A 16,985-nucleotide genomic window follows, 5' to 3' on the forward strand; every position below is an offset into this window, starting at 1 on the left:
TGTACATGAAATCATTAGTTTCAGGCATTGTTAGCCTTTCATGAAGCATGCTACAGGGGTGGAATGTCAATTGCTTATTGACAAAAACCTGATATATATGTAATCCAATTTGTAGATTCATCAACATAGCAATTTATGAGATTACAAAGCATGAATGATACATACAATAAGCTGACATAGGAATGATTTATTAGTAAAGCCAAGGGCTAGTCTGTATAGAACATTTATGTTGTTGTCCCTTACAATTTATGAAAATGTGTTGGTGATCATGCTACCCCCCTTTTCACTCTACCAAAATCTAGCACCAAGGGCTTGTTTCCACTATAGAAATTACTAAAAGCAGATGCCTTGCCATGAACGTTGCATCCATTTGGCTGGGCCGATGAAGACAACCTCACACACAAATGCTGCAACAGGATGCTTTTGGGGTGCATTTAAAATCAATTAATACATATCTTGTGTGTTGTGCATTATATTAGGGTATCTGTTTCTTATTTTCAGTTTCTGTGTTTTTCATGAAATCCTATACGTTAACCCAATGTTCTAGTAGGACCAGGCACTTAGATCAGGGCAGAATTCAATGAGAAAATTCAGTGTTTATGCAGGTTAGTGTATATTGTGTAGCTGTGCTAACTTCAAACATCTTATCATATGCAAGCACAAATACCGGTATTTATTTTTCCTTGCACTTGATTTTATGAACAAAATGAACCATTTCACCTAATTTACACTTTAAACAGCCTCTGCTCCCTTTGTAAATGCATTCCATTGTGTAGGCTGAGATTATACATGCTTTTCTGCCAATGAATCATTGTTTTTCTTATAAACCATTAACACATTCCTTACACATATGTGTTGCAGTAACAAGCTGTGTGTTGCAATTTTAATAATTTGGAATAGTACATCAATGTACAAGCAGAGCAAATAAATAAACCACAACACACATCCCATGCACTGTGATGCAGGTTCGGTTCCAGCTCGCCAGAAACATTGAACATCGGAGGGGTTGGGTCACTGTTATAGAGGATGCAGGGACACGGGTTCAGTTATGCACATATGGTGGACATGTTCATTTGCCATCTGATTTTGGGGGAGAGTTTTTAAATTTTTATATAGTCTATTTCAAACACATTTGCCCAGAGATCCCTGGTTGGCAATATTACACTTTAAACCGCCAAACCCATCCAATGCCCAATTCAAATTGTGCACAAATATCCTAATCTCAGCTATGCAGATTATAGCCAGTAGCTAGAGGAAACAATCCCTTCTGTTTCACGAGGTTAAACTTGGGGTCGATAATATTTGTATTAACGAAAAACTACTGAGTACATTAAATGATACCCACCATAAATGTATGTCCATATGGGAGCCTTGGATTCAATATTCCTTTCCTACAATGAACCTATCTGTTTTTGCAACTTGGTAAATGTAAAACAGAATCCCTGGTAACCCACTCCTTATCCCCACTGAATTTTCCTTACTTTTTCCCTGTACCCCAGGTTTATGTACTGTTGTTTTTCAATATCTGTTGTTTTCTTCTCCCCCCAATATACTTGTTATTATCTACACATTATTGAAAACAAAAACTCCTTGAGGTTCAGTTTTTTGTTTGTTGCTGTACATTGCAAACAAAGAGGCTTCCTTAATGTATCACACATTTAGGTATTTCATGGTAATAGACTCTGAAAGGGGCTTTAATCACATTCTTTATGAGTCTTGGTTTAGCTGCTTGCAGAATTTGTTTTTGACCCCTTAGGACACAGGGGGCCTTGAGGATTGCAGAATTTCCCAGATCACTAAAGGCCTATTTAGTGTCATAAATGACCTTGTAACATTTCTGTGGCTTCTGTATATATGACAGCTGTCATTATCCATTGACCTACCATACCTAATAATGAAAGGTATAGTAATGTCTTTCTGGAATTCGTATTGCTCAAAGTTCCAATCTGAACTCAGAAAAGATCCAATTCAAGTCAGAATCAACTCTGATGGAAACTATGCAAAACAAACAAAGGGGTCACAGTGTTTTTGAATGGAACAGACGTCCCTATTAGAAGATTTTCTCTTTTTTTTTTTCTTCAACTAAAAATGTTTGGTTTCCTATTTTTTCTATTTCTTTTTATTCTATGTCCTGGAGACAGTAAAGTTAAATCTACAATATATCCAGAATGATAAAAAGTCTTACCTTTGCATACACTTGTTGTACAGCTGCACTTTATCACAGTCATGTGTATGTGAAACATTACATTGATGCTCACAGAATTAACAAAATGACGCACTTTAGAATTGTGTTAGGATGATGCTTAGACACCCTTCTTAATGTGTTTAAATACAATTTAGTGTATCCAGGTTCTCTAAGTCTCATCTCTGATTTATATTTGGTCTGACAGCCTTTAAGAGGCCATAGATCCCTTACTGTCACTCAGCATGTCTGTTCTCTGTCTCCTATCTCCTGTATTATTCTCAGTAAGGTCATGTACTCTGTGTGCTCTACTATATAATCTGCCCTGAATTAAGGTGTTCATCTACTCTGACCACATTTATGTATCATTAAAGAAAACCTATGCCAAGGAATTACAATGATTGCCATTGATGTTCTGTTTATTGAAAACGCTAGTTTGATGGCTATTAGGGTTCATGGCAATGTTTTTTGTTTAGGGTTCATGCCAGTGGGTATTCCTGTGTTTAGAATGCATGTCAATTACAGGTCAACCAAATTCTTTATTCGAGCTGTACACATAAAATTTCAGAGACCACGTTTGACCTGCTTTGTGCTGTGTTGCTTTCCCTTGTGCAGGTACATCTAAACTGAATACAAAGCAAGCAAGTGAAGTTTTTCTATCACATCAGACCTATAGATATGAAAAGAAACCCTTTAGTGCAAGACTGGAGGGAAGGAGAGGCATTTGCCCCCTAGGCAAGCACTAATAAAAAAAAATATGAATAAATTAAGGTTGTGCATAAGGTTCAGGAAGCCAATATTAAGAATATGGAACTATGATCATTACTTCAAAATAACCGGCGAGGAGTTTGAAACTAACCTTACAAGTATTAAGTATTCACCAAAAGCGTTGCTGAGTTTTGAAACATGTTTTCACACTCAGTGGTTCAATCTCGGTGAACCACTTCTAAATACCGTTTTATTTTTTCATTCTCTTATGTTTCTTTATGTTTTGGTGGTGATCCCTACTGGAGATACTTTTACTCATCAAAGTGGCAGCTTTGCTCACTAACATATAGTCAGCATTTTGTAACTACAGTACATGTGTAATTTCACTGAATGCATGGAGCCACAAAAAACCTGATACATCACCATAAACATCCTTTAAGAGTATCCACCATGCCCACCAGTCACTAAGACACCATGGCATACTTTGCACAATTTTTTTGCCTACAATAACCTGTCTCCACTAGACAATGACCACCTAGTTGTGGTTGGCCCTCAGGCCTCTCAGTCCTCTGCTGAATTTGGGCCATATTTATGTGTTATTCTGGTTAGGTTCGGTCACTGCATTCATTGTTTTCAACCTTATTGAAAAAAAAACAAATCCAGCTAGTAGGCTAAAATAATGCCTGGTGGGGGGAACAGATGCCTCAGTGGGTATCACACTCACCTCTGCAGCATTGGGTCCCAGGTTTGAATCTTGTTTAGGAAAGCACCTGCATGGAGTTTGCAGGTTCATACAGTTTGCATGTACTCCATATGTGTAGCACAGTGGCTCAAAGTTTAGCACTCTGGCCTTTGCAGCACTGGGTCCCAGGTTTGAACCTCTGCCAGGACACTATCCGCATGGAGTTTGCAGGTTCTCCCTGTGTTTGCATGGATTTTCTCTAGGGTACTCCAGTTTCCTCCCACACTCCAAAAACATGCAATTAGGTTAATTGGCTTCCCCCAAAATTGACTTAGACTGTATACAAGACATATGACGATGATAGGGTCATTAGATTGTGTGGCCCTTTAAGAGAGAGCTAGTGACATGACTATGGACTTTCTAAAGTGCTGCGTAATATGCCGGCGCTATAGAAATTCTGTGTAATAATGTTTGCATGGGCTTCCTCTGGGCATTCTATACCTCCAAAAGCATGGTAATTTGGTTCCCCCAGAAATATTCCCTAGTGAATGTGGAAAATTAGCAGCACAACCAAAGTGCATTGTGAGCAGTTTGGCGCAATATGGACATGAGAAAAAAACTAATAAAAACAGCACTGTAATAGCCTTTTCACTTCTTTTTGAATTATGATTATGCCTCGAACTGTGTAGAAAACTCTAAAACAAACAAATATATCTATTTATCTGAAATTGTATGGCATTTTTTTATGTGATTTTTAATGATGAAATGAATAAATGTTATTGTTTTATTGTTTGATATGTTTTGATGTGATTTTAAATAAATTAATATATTTTACATAGGGACTTAGTGAGTTAGGCTGAAAAAAGACATCAGTGGTCCATCAAGTTCAACCACTAGGGAAATAAACATATCCCAGATATAAAACCCTATAAGACATAGTTGGTCCAGAGGAAGGCAAATAAAAAAACCGTGGTACAATTAGCTTTAACAGGGGAAAAAAATTAATTCCATAAGGCAATTGAATGTTCCCTGGATCAACATTCCCTTTTTTTACTTTAAAGCCTTAATACCCAGTTATATTCTGTGCTTCTAGAAAAACATCCAGCTTTTTCTTAAAGCAATCTATAGTAGTTGCTGAAACTACTTCTTGAAGGAGCCGATTCCACATTTTCACAGACCTTACGTCACCAGGAAGTTGGGGGAAACTTTTCTGTAGGAACATATCACAAAAAAACCCTACAGAGGTGATGAGCTTTCCTATCTGACAAAAACTAAAACCAAAGTGCTGGCTGCAGTTACATTTCAAGTTCACATTTACAGAACAGAATTTACTTTGCTCATTCCATGCTGATTAGCTGTAGAAGCCAAATGTTTACTTTATTTTGATGTATGATATTTTAAGATAATGAATATTTACAGGGAGAATGCTTCTATACATAGACTTGTTAAAATAACAGATGCTTTTGTTCTTTTAGGGATGTTTAAAAGTAAGAGTGGAACAGATAAAGAACACCAGCTGAAACCATCAAGAAGAAGCATGCCATGTTTAGCCCAAAGTCAAACCCATCCTCAGCATCTGAACAAACAGTCATCAGTACAGAATCGTCTCCAGGCTCAGCCAGTCAGTGAGGGATCCTCAGCGGTCGATCTGGAACAACAGAAAGGTGAGAGAGTCCTATTGATTTCACTGCAATCATTCAAGGTCGAGCATGTTTGCAGCCTGTGGCTAGTACAAAAGAAATAGTGAAGTGATGTATGCTCATTGTAGATACATGGAAAATTCACTGAGAAAATAACCTTTAATTGAGCAGCACACTTCAGTCAATTCAATATGATTATGTTTAGAGGAGTAATTTTAGTATTTTGTGTCTCTTTTAGGTGTCAGTCTGCTCAAAACTGAAATATTTTTATTTAAGAAATGTTCATATTATTAAGTATAAAAAGATCAGAAAAAAATAGGAGGGTTCACACATTGCAATATATACCACCAATAAGCCAAAACATTACAACCATTGACAGGTGAAGTGAATAACATCGCTGGGAAGGGATGGGATATGTTGTTCAGTAAGTAAACAGTTACTTCTTGAAGGTGATGTGCTGGAAACAGCAAAAATGGGAAAGCATAAAGATCTGAGAGACTTTGACAGAATCCAAATTGTAATGGCTAGATGACTGGGTCAAAGCATGTCCAAAATGCCAGTTCTTGTGGGATGTAAATGCTACGCAGTAGGGCCAAAGTTAAATGGGGGCACGTAGAAGCAGAAAGGCTAGTTCAGCTGATTCAATTCCAACAAATTGCTAAATATTTTATATTAGCCATGGGAGAAAGGTGTCACAGGTCAGCTTACTGATTTGCGCCTAAAATCTGACCCATGTTCGCTACCAAAAGCATTTCCAATGTGAGCATCTGGAATTGGACCATGGAGAAGTTGTAGAAGAGTGCTTGGTCTGAAGAATCAGCTTTTTTTTTAGATCATAGAGATGGCCAGGTATGATGGGTAGGTGTGAACAGATTGCAACAAGATGCACTATGAGAAGGCAAGCAGGTAGAAGAGGTGCCTTTAGGGTGTCTGCTGCTAAGGTCATTGTGTTATTATTATTATTATTAACTTGTATTAACATAGCACCAACATATTATGCAGCACTTCCATAGTCATGTCACTAACTCGAATCTTGGATCGCTGTTGCCTGGGCACCTTTAACTTGGCTGTCTGTACCACCAGCGCTACTTCTTGCACCTACACTGCCTTATTCTGTAATATTGGCCCTATTATTTTAGCTATTGTCTAAACGCCTACCTATGCATCCCCATTTTTTTCTGTAGAATGTGTCCAAATTTTGCTCCATCATTTTGTTAGGAAGGGATGCCAGGAACTGGAGTTTTGTAATTGCTGCTTTGTATTGCAATTTTTTTAGCATTTTTGGATTAGTTTTTAAGGCTGGGTGAATAAATCTTTCAGAGGTTATCTATTTTCTATTTCTGTTTTGAAATAAAAAAATCAGTGTAATAAAGAAGCAGAGGAGAACATGGCAGTATGAGGCTGCTTAATGTTGAATTTTAATTTTATTAAACATTTCAGTATAGTTCACTTTAATGTGTAACACCTTGTGTGTCCTGTTGGAATTGTGCTGTCTAAATGCATGGTTGGAAAATCAGCATAATGCTGAGATCTCTCAGAAGAGCTATGACACACACCTACATCTGTTAGGAATATTTAGATACATATTCATGCAATAAGCAGTGTAAGGTTATTGTTTTCAACTAGCAGTTTTCTTCCATGACTCCAATAAGAAGCATGGGGTAAGTCATTGATGTGAAACTTTTTACTTGTGTTTGGACTAAAGAGGAATTTTATTAAAAACAGCTCTGTTGCAATGTCTGTAAAGGTTCCTATCCATCCAGGTCATGGCATGTGTAGTCATAGTTATTTCTCATTCAGCTGCACTTGTTCTTGTAATGTTGAGGACATTTCATAGCTTGTACAAGCTACTTTTTAAGCTCTAATTATTGTCAGGAAAATACCCCAGTGTTTATATTCCCACAGGTGGGATAGAGACCTTAACCCAATCATCATGGAATGTGGAATGGCAGATGCTGATATTTCAAAAATCCAACAATGTAGAGCTTGTAGATAAATAGAAAAAAAATATGCCATGAGTGACCAATTTTTCTCCTCTGTATGACATAAAAAACTAAAATATCCTTATACAATAAAAACACTTTTTTGAGCCAGTAGAAACTTTTCTTTCATAAGTTTTTATTCCCATTATAATGATATAGGTTAGTAAGGTGTGGGGGAAATAGTAACAGTATAGCTTCCAAAAACCCTCAAGTAGCTTGAGCACCTAATTACTTTTTAGCAGTCCTCCTAGATTCAGAAATGAAGACAAATGTGTTAATATGTCGAATATAAAGATCAGAAAAGCTCTTATTTCCCTTTTGAAACAATAGTAGGATTTACGCATAGACCCCAGCTGCTCTTCGGTTTTTTCAGAAAAACTTCATGCACTAAGCTAAGTTAAAAATTTCTTGCTATGGGATAATTGTTTGCTTAGTGATCGGCCTATATGCCTTTAGTAATTTAACTGCACTGTATTTAACTTTAGTAATTTAACTGCACTGTACCTCCCTACAACTTTATTCCTGTATAAGGCCCCTGTAGTTGTTCTGAAATGTTGCCCATTTTACTTTCTGAAATTTTTCCTATACAACAGTTCATCACAAGGTGGTGCTACAAGTTGTGTGTGTAATTGCATCTCCTGTTCCAGGAACCCTGCAGTAAGGAGTACTCCTCTATGATCCAAACAAACATTTAATCCTTTTAAAAAACAGTGAAAAGAAAATAAATGTATAAAACTTTGCTTCCTAATTTTTACTTTTTACTTTCCACGTGTCAGTATATGATCTAACTGAAAACAGTACTGTAATGAGTGTTTAAAATAAAGTGGAACAAAAGCCCACTTAGTAACATTGTCTAAAATCCTTTATCGTGTTAATTCCATATAAACGAGTTGTCTTTAATTACAACGTTTTATACAGCTCCATAATTATACTTGACTAATTGTAGTAACTCGCAATTAGCTGTAAAAGGAAAGCAGAAAATGAGTAGGGTAAACCAATTAATGAATTCTAGCCAGCAAAACCTATTACAGTTATGTAAAATTGTGAATTTAAATTGGAAAATGTAGAGAAATTCTAGGGACGTGTGTGGAAAGGTATCTTTTGTAAGTTAAAGTCCTCTTAAGTTGGATATTTGCCAACCCTGAAATACAGTATTTAAATGTGAACATGAAAGACAGACATTATTTTTTGGCAAAAATGATCCTATATTTTTTACATATTCATAAGGTAAACAATATTTTCTTGCTTGTACAGTATATTTAGGTATGGCCTCATTCCTTGAGGTCCAGTACCTATACACTAGACATAGATCATCTATTTAGTGGTATTATCATTTCCGTATAGCATAAAGCAAACCATATGTACAAAGAACACGAATAGGTATGGGTGTTTTGCATGCAGCCTTGTTACCCGACGCGTTTCACCCGTTGTAGGCTTCCTCAGGGGTAGCTGTGGGCTTAATGTAGTAGTTTGCGTGTGATCTAGGTGTATTTATTAGACATAGAAAAGGTATTGGTGAATCATCCTAGACTACGTATCAACTAATCATCTTACATGTCATAAGTATAGTTCAAACAAAGTATATACAATGATGCATATAGTGTACATACAGATATTCTGTTATGGATAAAATATTACATCAAAAGGTATTCACTAAAACAAAAACAAATACATATAAATTGTCATATTGAGTTTGTGACCTATATTTGATAACAGTCTTTTTTGATGCTCAATTCTGTTGCTATTTACCTGGTCACAGGGACAGGGACAGTGTTTGTGGGGGCTGCTTTTGCAGCTCACCAATAACAATGGAGATAGAGGGAAGAGAATCAAATCATGGATCCTTTTTGGATCACTGAAAAAACAATAAAAAATAGAAAATTAAAAACTACTAAAAAAAAAATACAAATAAAAAAAACTGCCTAAACTATACGAAATATGGGATGTCAGAAACTGGATTTGTAGCTGTAGAAGTGTCATGTAATTAGAAAATACAAAAAAGTATTGAAAATATCAACTGAATATAGTCACTGCTCGATTGATCTTGGAGGTGGATAGGCATTTGATCTCAATTATTTATAACATCCAGTGTTAACTATTTATATACAAATGCATTTTATTCCATTTTACTTGTTGCACCTGATTGCTTTAAAAAAGTCCTCCTTAAAAGAAGTAAAAATGAGATTTTTTTTAAGTGCAACACAAAAAAAAGAGTCTGTCCTGATTGCCATAGCGCAGATCCTCCCGGGATACATATGTCACGCATCCTGGGGGGCTCTGGCTGCTCACCCTCTGTGCAGAAGGAACCGTTTCTTTGATGGGAGAAAAAAAGTCCAATCTCATGCGTGTACAGTGAGGTTGGCACCGTTTGTTTTCCCCCATCTATGTCATCCAATCTCGCACCTGCGCAGTGTGAGATTGCTGACGTACGATAAAGAACCCGGAAGAAAACTGAGGAAGATGGCATTGCCATGGCAAGGTGGCGGATGGCAAGGCAGAATACCAGGACTACGTAGGACTTGAATGGAGAAACCTCCTGATTGAACAATGGATCTGTGGGATTAAAGGTAGTTTATTTCTGCTTTAAGCTTTTCACTGTTGAGAAACCTTTGAAATGATTTACCACCTTTTTGGACAACTAAAAACATTTAGACATAAACATATTAGAATTATGCAGCTGGTTCTACCAAGTGGTTTTTGTCCTAAAACTATGACAACATTATCAAATTAGAGGCCACAGTCTGAGGAACCTCTAGCAATCCCTGAAGGTACTCTGGTGTTTCACAGAACCCTGGTAGAGAATGGTTGCCATTACTCAAATAAATCATTATTTACTCCTAATGGTTTCCTCACTCTTTGACTAGTGATTGTATAGGAAACACGGACTTTTAAGGCATGGAAACAAAATAGTAATTACCAGAGGAGTCTGATACAGAAATGAAGTTGAAGGGAGGTCCTTCCTTAACTACCCAGTTTCAAGTGGTAATCCATCAATAAGCTTGAATCACATATTTCTCTACTTTTTTTTCTCTACTTGCTTGAATCACATATTTCTCTACTTTTTAGCAATTATGCGTTCTTAGGCAGACACAGTAAACATATTTAAAATCATTACAATAATATCGATAGTGATAGTGATCAATGTATAATGGTTAAAAAATATTAGTGCTTATTTATAACCCTTTCCCATTGCTGCTTTTATTTATACCTGCCTGCTTTTTTTAGTGAATTTGTAGACTTGGAGCAGAAATAGATTTTCCAGGAGACAGGTGTATGTCCATGGGATTGAAGGTGTTAATGAGCATTGGATCTCTGATTGTACACTGGGGACTGTAACTATGATGCAGAAGGTATTTTTCCAGCAGCATCATCTGTCGGGTAACCAGGATTCCCTGTTATTTTGGAATATGATCCCTGTGGTATAATTGTATCTATAGAATCATTCATTGCAAATGAGAGATCTGTATACCACAAACAAAACACACAGGAATAAGGTCAGTGAAAACAACCTTTAAGACTTAAAACTCATCATCTGTCATTGTTTATGGACAATTAATCTGATGAGTGGCGCATGAAATGCAAAGACAAGTGGCAACCAATAAGCAGTAATCCTCTGCTGGAAAGAATTAATCTCTGCGCTTACTCACAGAGAGATGATTTACAGCTTTTATCTCATTATTGTGCAAGAGAACTGATGTTTAAAACCAGAGATTTTATCCAAAATAAGTTGTACTGATATAATATCAGATGCTGAAATTAATCAGTAATAATTGACTGGTTTATTATTTTACTTGTTCAGTTCTAGAAGTATATATGGCAGCACTTTCCTGAGCAGCCAGTAATTCCCAACAAGGTTGATTGGGGTCTTCTGTTGAAAATAGTGGGCTGAGGTTGTAAATTTGCTGGACGTCCTCCATTTGTTGGTGGAGAATGTGTGACTCCTTCCATGAAAACGTCTCTTTTTTATCATTTTTACGTTTTGCAGGCTCATGCAATTTCAAAGGTGGACATATTTGGTACCTATTTATGAGACACTGTTTTTTCTTTAATATTGTCCCAAATATTTATATATGTACAGGTATATATTTTGGCCCTGTTTTGCTAAAGCTCTCCAGGGCTTGATCACCTAACTTCACTGATGAAAGTGTATTCTCTCCAGCCTTGGAGAGCTTTATTAAATCAGGCCCATTGTGTTTGTGTGCACTCCATGTAGGTGTATTTTGACAGTTGCACTAATATTGTGTGACCTAAACAATTTTAGGCTGAATTTATTATATTTGGGGGTGTAAAGTGTAATTTCATGTACAAAATGAGCATTTTATCATGTGAGCGAAAAATGAAAAAAAAAAGACCTGGCAACAAAGATTCAAGAAGTAATCCAAGTTTAAGACTATGATCACTTATTGTTTTCCTGCATACCAAAAAGAGTTTCTTGATTTAACTAAAAAATTGAACTTTTGTTTTGATATAGAAATATCAGGAAGATAAATTTATATATATATTAATATAATAATATATTGATATTAAGATAATAATAATATATATATGAATATAATACTGTAGGTGACAGGTACTCTTCAGTGTATTTCCTCAGCATGACAATGTTGCAGTAATCTCTTGTAACTATGTTGTACTCTATTTAGATTCTACAAAAGATACCTACACGGATGAGTCAGAACATGGAACGTACGACTGCCGCACCGATCAATCCCTGCTCATTCAGCACAAACTTAACAGACAAAAACAAGGCTCTCGCAAATCTCAAAAGGTAACCAGATTTCCCGTCCCTAGTCGATATTTGTGTGAGAGTATTGTATTCTGTACACACACACAGGTTATATACTGACAACAATCAATTATGGGACATCTCGCTTCAACAGAGTCTAATAAGCCCTGGGCAACTCACTTAAAAGGAATACGTTTATTTAGGCACAGTTGGAGAGCAAAATGTATTATATTAGGTTATTCTTCAGACTTCATAGATTCTTATATTCTTCTTACGGCCCACAGACTGGTATTTTTTAAAATGTTTGAAAACCAAGTCACAAAAAGACTATCTTGAGAGGCGTTGGTTGGTTTTTCATTGGGTTTTGGGCCTGTGGCTTCATGGTTTAAAGTGGGCATTCAGTTAGTCCCCAGGGTACATACAAGATAGGGACTGTAGGTTTGTTCTTAAGTTGAATTTGTATATAAGTCGGAACAGGTACATTATTTTAATAAATGCAGTTAGGCAGATGATCGTCTCAACATATTATTAAGCAGCGTGGTATCAGTTACTGTGTTAAATCCTCACTGTCAGTTAATCACAAACAAACCAAGAAAAAAAAAAACATTATGGAGGCTAGACATTCATTAACTTCTGGAACAAGCTGTGCTTTGATATGCTAAAAGAAACAACTACAACCTCGGCTGTGTTTAGCAAAAGAATTCTTCTGCAAGTCATGCAAACGCCCCCCCCCCCCAATCAAGCCTCCATCCTGCACACAAGTGAGCAGGGAAGCCCAGTTTGTATCTAGGAGTTGTCCGTATGTTGGATGTCCTTAACTCAGGTACTACCTGTAGTGGGTTTCATGGTGGCTCACAAGGTTAACACTTTACCTTGAGGCCTTGGTTCCCAGATCTGAATCTCAGCCAGAACATGTATGGAGTTTGCATGTTCTGCCCATGTGGGTTCCCCCATACCTCAAAAATTATGCAGTTAGGTTTATTGGCTTCCCCAAAAACTGTTCTTGGTATGTGTGGAAGATAGGTGCAGCAAAAACCAAAGTGCAGTTTCTGGGTGTGATATGAAAATCATAATAAATATATAATATTAATAAAGAAAAAAACTATATAAAGAACTTCTAAATTAGACCCAGCATCACCTAGTCTGTTCTCTATGAAAAGAGATACCTCCTGAGACCCAGCATGTATAGACATTATGGAAACTTTTTACTTGATAAAATCCTCAGGTAGTCTAAGTCCAAATAAAGGCACAGATGAGGAAGCCAATGCAGCGTTTTTTTCCGCTCATTGAAGTACAAAAGATGTACTGAGCTGAGAAGAACATATCAAATATCCAAAACATCAAATCATAACAGGCTGTTGTTGCAAATGTTCCTTTCAATCCTTCTAAACTACACTTCACGCCTGATCAGACACATTTGGCTAAAGTTTTTAGGGAATATAGACTATTGCTTTATCAGAGAGGACCTGGACTGTGGAGGCTATGCTCAAGAAAGACTAGCAGAAGATGTATTACCCAGCACTGCTTATGGTCTCACTGTTCCTGATCTCTTCTCCATTTCAGACTTACCTTTATGCCTCATAAGCAGGTGGCCATCTTGGTAAAGCAAGACCTTATTTTCCTAATTCAGAGCTTCCCACTTTATGATTGGTGATCTGATGAATGATTGGGAAAAAACTAAGACTGAAAAACTCAATCAAAAGAATGTATGAAGGGAGCAGAGGGATCCTTGCAATGCAGGCACTCAGGTACAGCTTTCTCTCCTGCAAGTGGAACAGTTAGCAGCACAGTAAAGAACTCACTAAATCCTACTTCAAATCTGCTTAGACTAGAATTCAGAGGCCATCTCAGGCTAAGTAGAGACTCAAAAAAGATGCTTGAAATAGTGTAAGTTGAAATGATTGACATGGCAATGTTGAGAAAATCTAAAGCCTAGGTAGAGATGGAGCCTACATGTGACATTAGTTCATCATCATCATGCCATGCTTTTATGTCAGTAAACAATACTAGTTTCTGATATTTGGAAAAAATATACAGTTACAAGTTTATGTTTCCCAAACAAATTTGGGTATGAAGATCTTTTATTATGCACATTATTGGTAATTTATTCACCCTTCTAGTTCCCAGTAAAGACATAAAAATAATTATGAGGATGCTTGTGTCTCTACATCTCAAGCCTACTATGTTCCATCCTATGAAAAGTTGTAGTGAAAGCATGTAAAGGCTGCCATTGGTGACCTTGCTGGTGAGTTGGTTTAAACCAACCTGGAATAACTATGTAGATCAAGAGGTCCAACTCTGATCTTCATATTTGCTCTAGGACAGAGCTTTGGAGTTTTAAAACCAGAGACAGATAGCCAACTAGAAGTGTTCAGATGCTTTCAAAAGGATTAGTGGCAGCTCCCATGTTTCTTACACTACAGGTTTTCTTCAAACTGTCTCCTCCTGTGCACCTTCTCATTGCTTTTAGAAATATTCCTGTGCTTCCACAAACAATCCCAATTGGCCTGATGTGGTCACATGCCGTTTAGTATACAGTTGACAATCGAAAATCCGACCATCGATAATCCGTTTTCTTCAGTTTTCAGGCATGAATTTCAGATTGCATTTTCAGTACAGGGACTGCAGTACACTGTTTGGGCACTAATGTTTTGATGGCGCTGTTCTGCAGAAACAGCCGTTAGGTCTTACTTAATACACTAAATGCACGTTGAGACCTCCCTGCTGCCTGCTTTCTGGAACTGTGCCAGATGTCTGTGGGTGCTGCAAGAGGAGAGCTGGCCTGTGTGTGGAGGTAAGTATAACTTTAAAAAATGCTGGATTTTTGAATGTCAACTGTAGTAGCTCCTGCCATAGCACTATAAAAATGCAGTGTGAGTAAATTTACAGACAACTTGAATGGTCTGTCTCCCATTTCCCAGACTTACTCAGCCTACCATGATCGTTATGTCAATAGGTATTTCTAAAGATTCCCTGTTTATTTTGCTTTCTGAAGCGTGCAGCAGAAAGAGACTTTTTTAATTATAGCTTTGTCTAAGGGCATGGCTGGCTATATCGATATCATATTTATTCTCATAGAGTATTTTTTCTCATTCACAAAAAAACATAGGGGAGTACTTTTTGAAATATACAAATTTTGTTCACAATCTCTTGCAGTGCAAAGAAGATTTGATGAGCAGAGAAAAACATTTGTTTGACCACTTTCCATCACCCGCAGAGCCGGTATGGACATTCATTATAATACTTTTTAAATTGCTGTTTATCGGTTATGTAATTAAGCGTCACTTTGATTCATTTATTGTACTGTTTAATTTTTGTTTATGTGTTTTTTATTGTAGCAAAAAAAATGTACTATAAATTGAACACATTCACTTTGATCAATGTGTGTAATTGGCGGAATATTCCCTTAAAAGGATTGAGTGTTTACTTGCAAAATACACTTATCCATTAGCCGTAAAAAACTCTTTTTTCAGTGACTGAATGTGAAGTTTCGGCATTTAAAGCGTCTAAGTGGACTGGAAAAGTCCATTGATATGTCAAAAGCACAATTGCCTTTGACCTAAATTTAATCTAAAGACATCCGTTGGGCAAGTGCTGGAATTTGCTGATCTAGGAAGGATGTTATATACCACTGGAAACACTTAGCAGGTGAAGGGATAGAGTTTAAAAGATTAATCTTACAATAGAACTTTATAAGGGTCTGGACCACGAGATGCCTGGTCCCGTGGTCACAGAAGAATCAACAAATACTAAATTAGAATTTATATGATAAACCTACCAAAACTAAAATTAATGATTTATGAGCAGTATAGTGTTTTCACAGTTTCTCTCGGGAACAGATGAAAAGCTCATCAGTCACTATTAGGGATCAGACATAGTGTTGTTTCCATGGGTCTGTGATATAATTATGGCAGATCTTGGACAGAGAGTTCTAATGCTCCTCAGTAGGTTTTAAAGTGCACTAGATGTTTTTCACATTATTATTATTATTATTTAAATTATTATTAATAAACAGGATTTATAAAGTGCCAATATATTAGGCAGCACTGTACATTAAATAGGGGTTGAAAATGACATACAGATACAGACAGCGACACAGGAGGAGGAGAGGACCCTAACCGGAAGAGCTTACAATCTAGGATTACATGTCAAGGTTCAGCTCTGGTGGTGGCCAGATAGTTCCCAGAGGAATCAATTCTTACTTGTACCAGAAAGTGAAATTTGAGCAATAAGAGTTCCGATGCAATGTTACTGTAATTGATGGGTATAGTAAGCCACCAATGGCGAAGAGATTGCCTAAGCCTTTCTATACCTGTCATTGACCAGTATAGTACATCTCATTAAAAAAATACAGATTCCCACTCAGAATTTCTGAATTCATCTGGTCAACTGACCTGACCGGATTTTTATCCGAGTTGGCATTTTACTGTACCAGTACTCCATCCAGTGAATGGACAGCCAAAGGGAAGCAGAAAACTGATGACCTATTCTCTTTCAATCTGATCTCTCCTACTGTCAGTTTCTGGATAGCAGTGCTGATTGGATTTTTTTTTGGGGGGAGAGGGTAATAAAGTAAGGAGGAGTTAGTACCTCTGTCATGTTTTAGTTTGACCAATTTTTTCCCAATCGGAAGATAACAATAATCTCCTCAAAATGAGGGGTATCTGCACTTATCACAAAGACAGATGTCCTCATATGGAATGTTTGCCAGGTTTTGTACTGGTAACAGTAGTAATTATTACTATCTGTCCTGGTACCTATGGTGGTTAGAATCAGGCAAACAGAATTTCACCACCAGGGGCACACTCCTCTCCAGCGGGGATTAAACACCTAAAGCAAGTTCTAACCATTCCCTACTATTTCAAGTTTTGGTACCCAGACGCAACCCCTGGTATTCAACTTTAAAATGATGGAAACGCTCCTGTCCTCTAAAGGCCTGGCATTTGCCAGGGGCAGAGCTTTTGCCTACAGAAGGCTGGACGCATTCTGACTTCAGAGGGTCAAAAAGAGTTTTTTATATTCCAAGCTTGTGATCCAAAGAGGGTCCACAAGACTCTAGATTCGA

At 37.1% G+C, this 16,985-nt stretch overlaps 1 protein-coding gene across 1 annotated transcript in view; it reads left to right on the plus strand.

Annotated features, from left to right (window-relative positions):
- The window catches only part of ANO3 (anoctamin 3), a 245,710-nt gene that overhangs the window by 124,958 nt on the left and 103,767 nt on the right, over window positions 1–16,985 (plus strand). Inside the window, 3 exon segments of the mRNA XM_072421825.1 lie at window positions 5,048–5,236; window positions 11,838–11,962; window positions 15,077–15,142. Coding sequence (XP_072277926.1) covers window positions 5,048–5,236; window positions 11,838–11,962; window positions 15,077–15,142 — 380 coding nt within the window.

The sequence above is a fragment of the Pyxicephalus adspersus genome, chromosome 9, assembly GCF_032062135.1.
Source record: "Pyxicephalus adspersus chromosome 9, UCB_Pads_2.0, whole genome shotgun sequence".
NCBI lineage: Eukaryota > Metazoa > Chordata > Amphibia > Anura > Pyxicephalidae > Pyxicephalus > Pyxicephalus adspersus.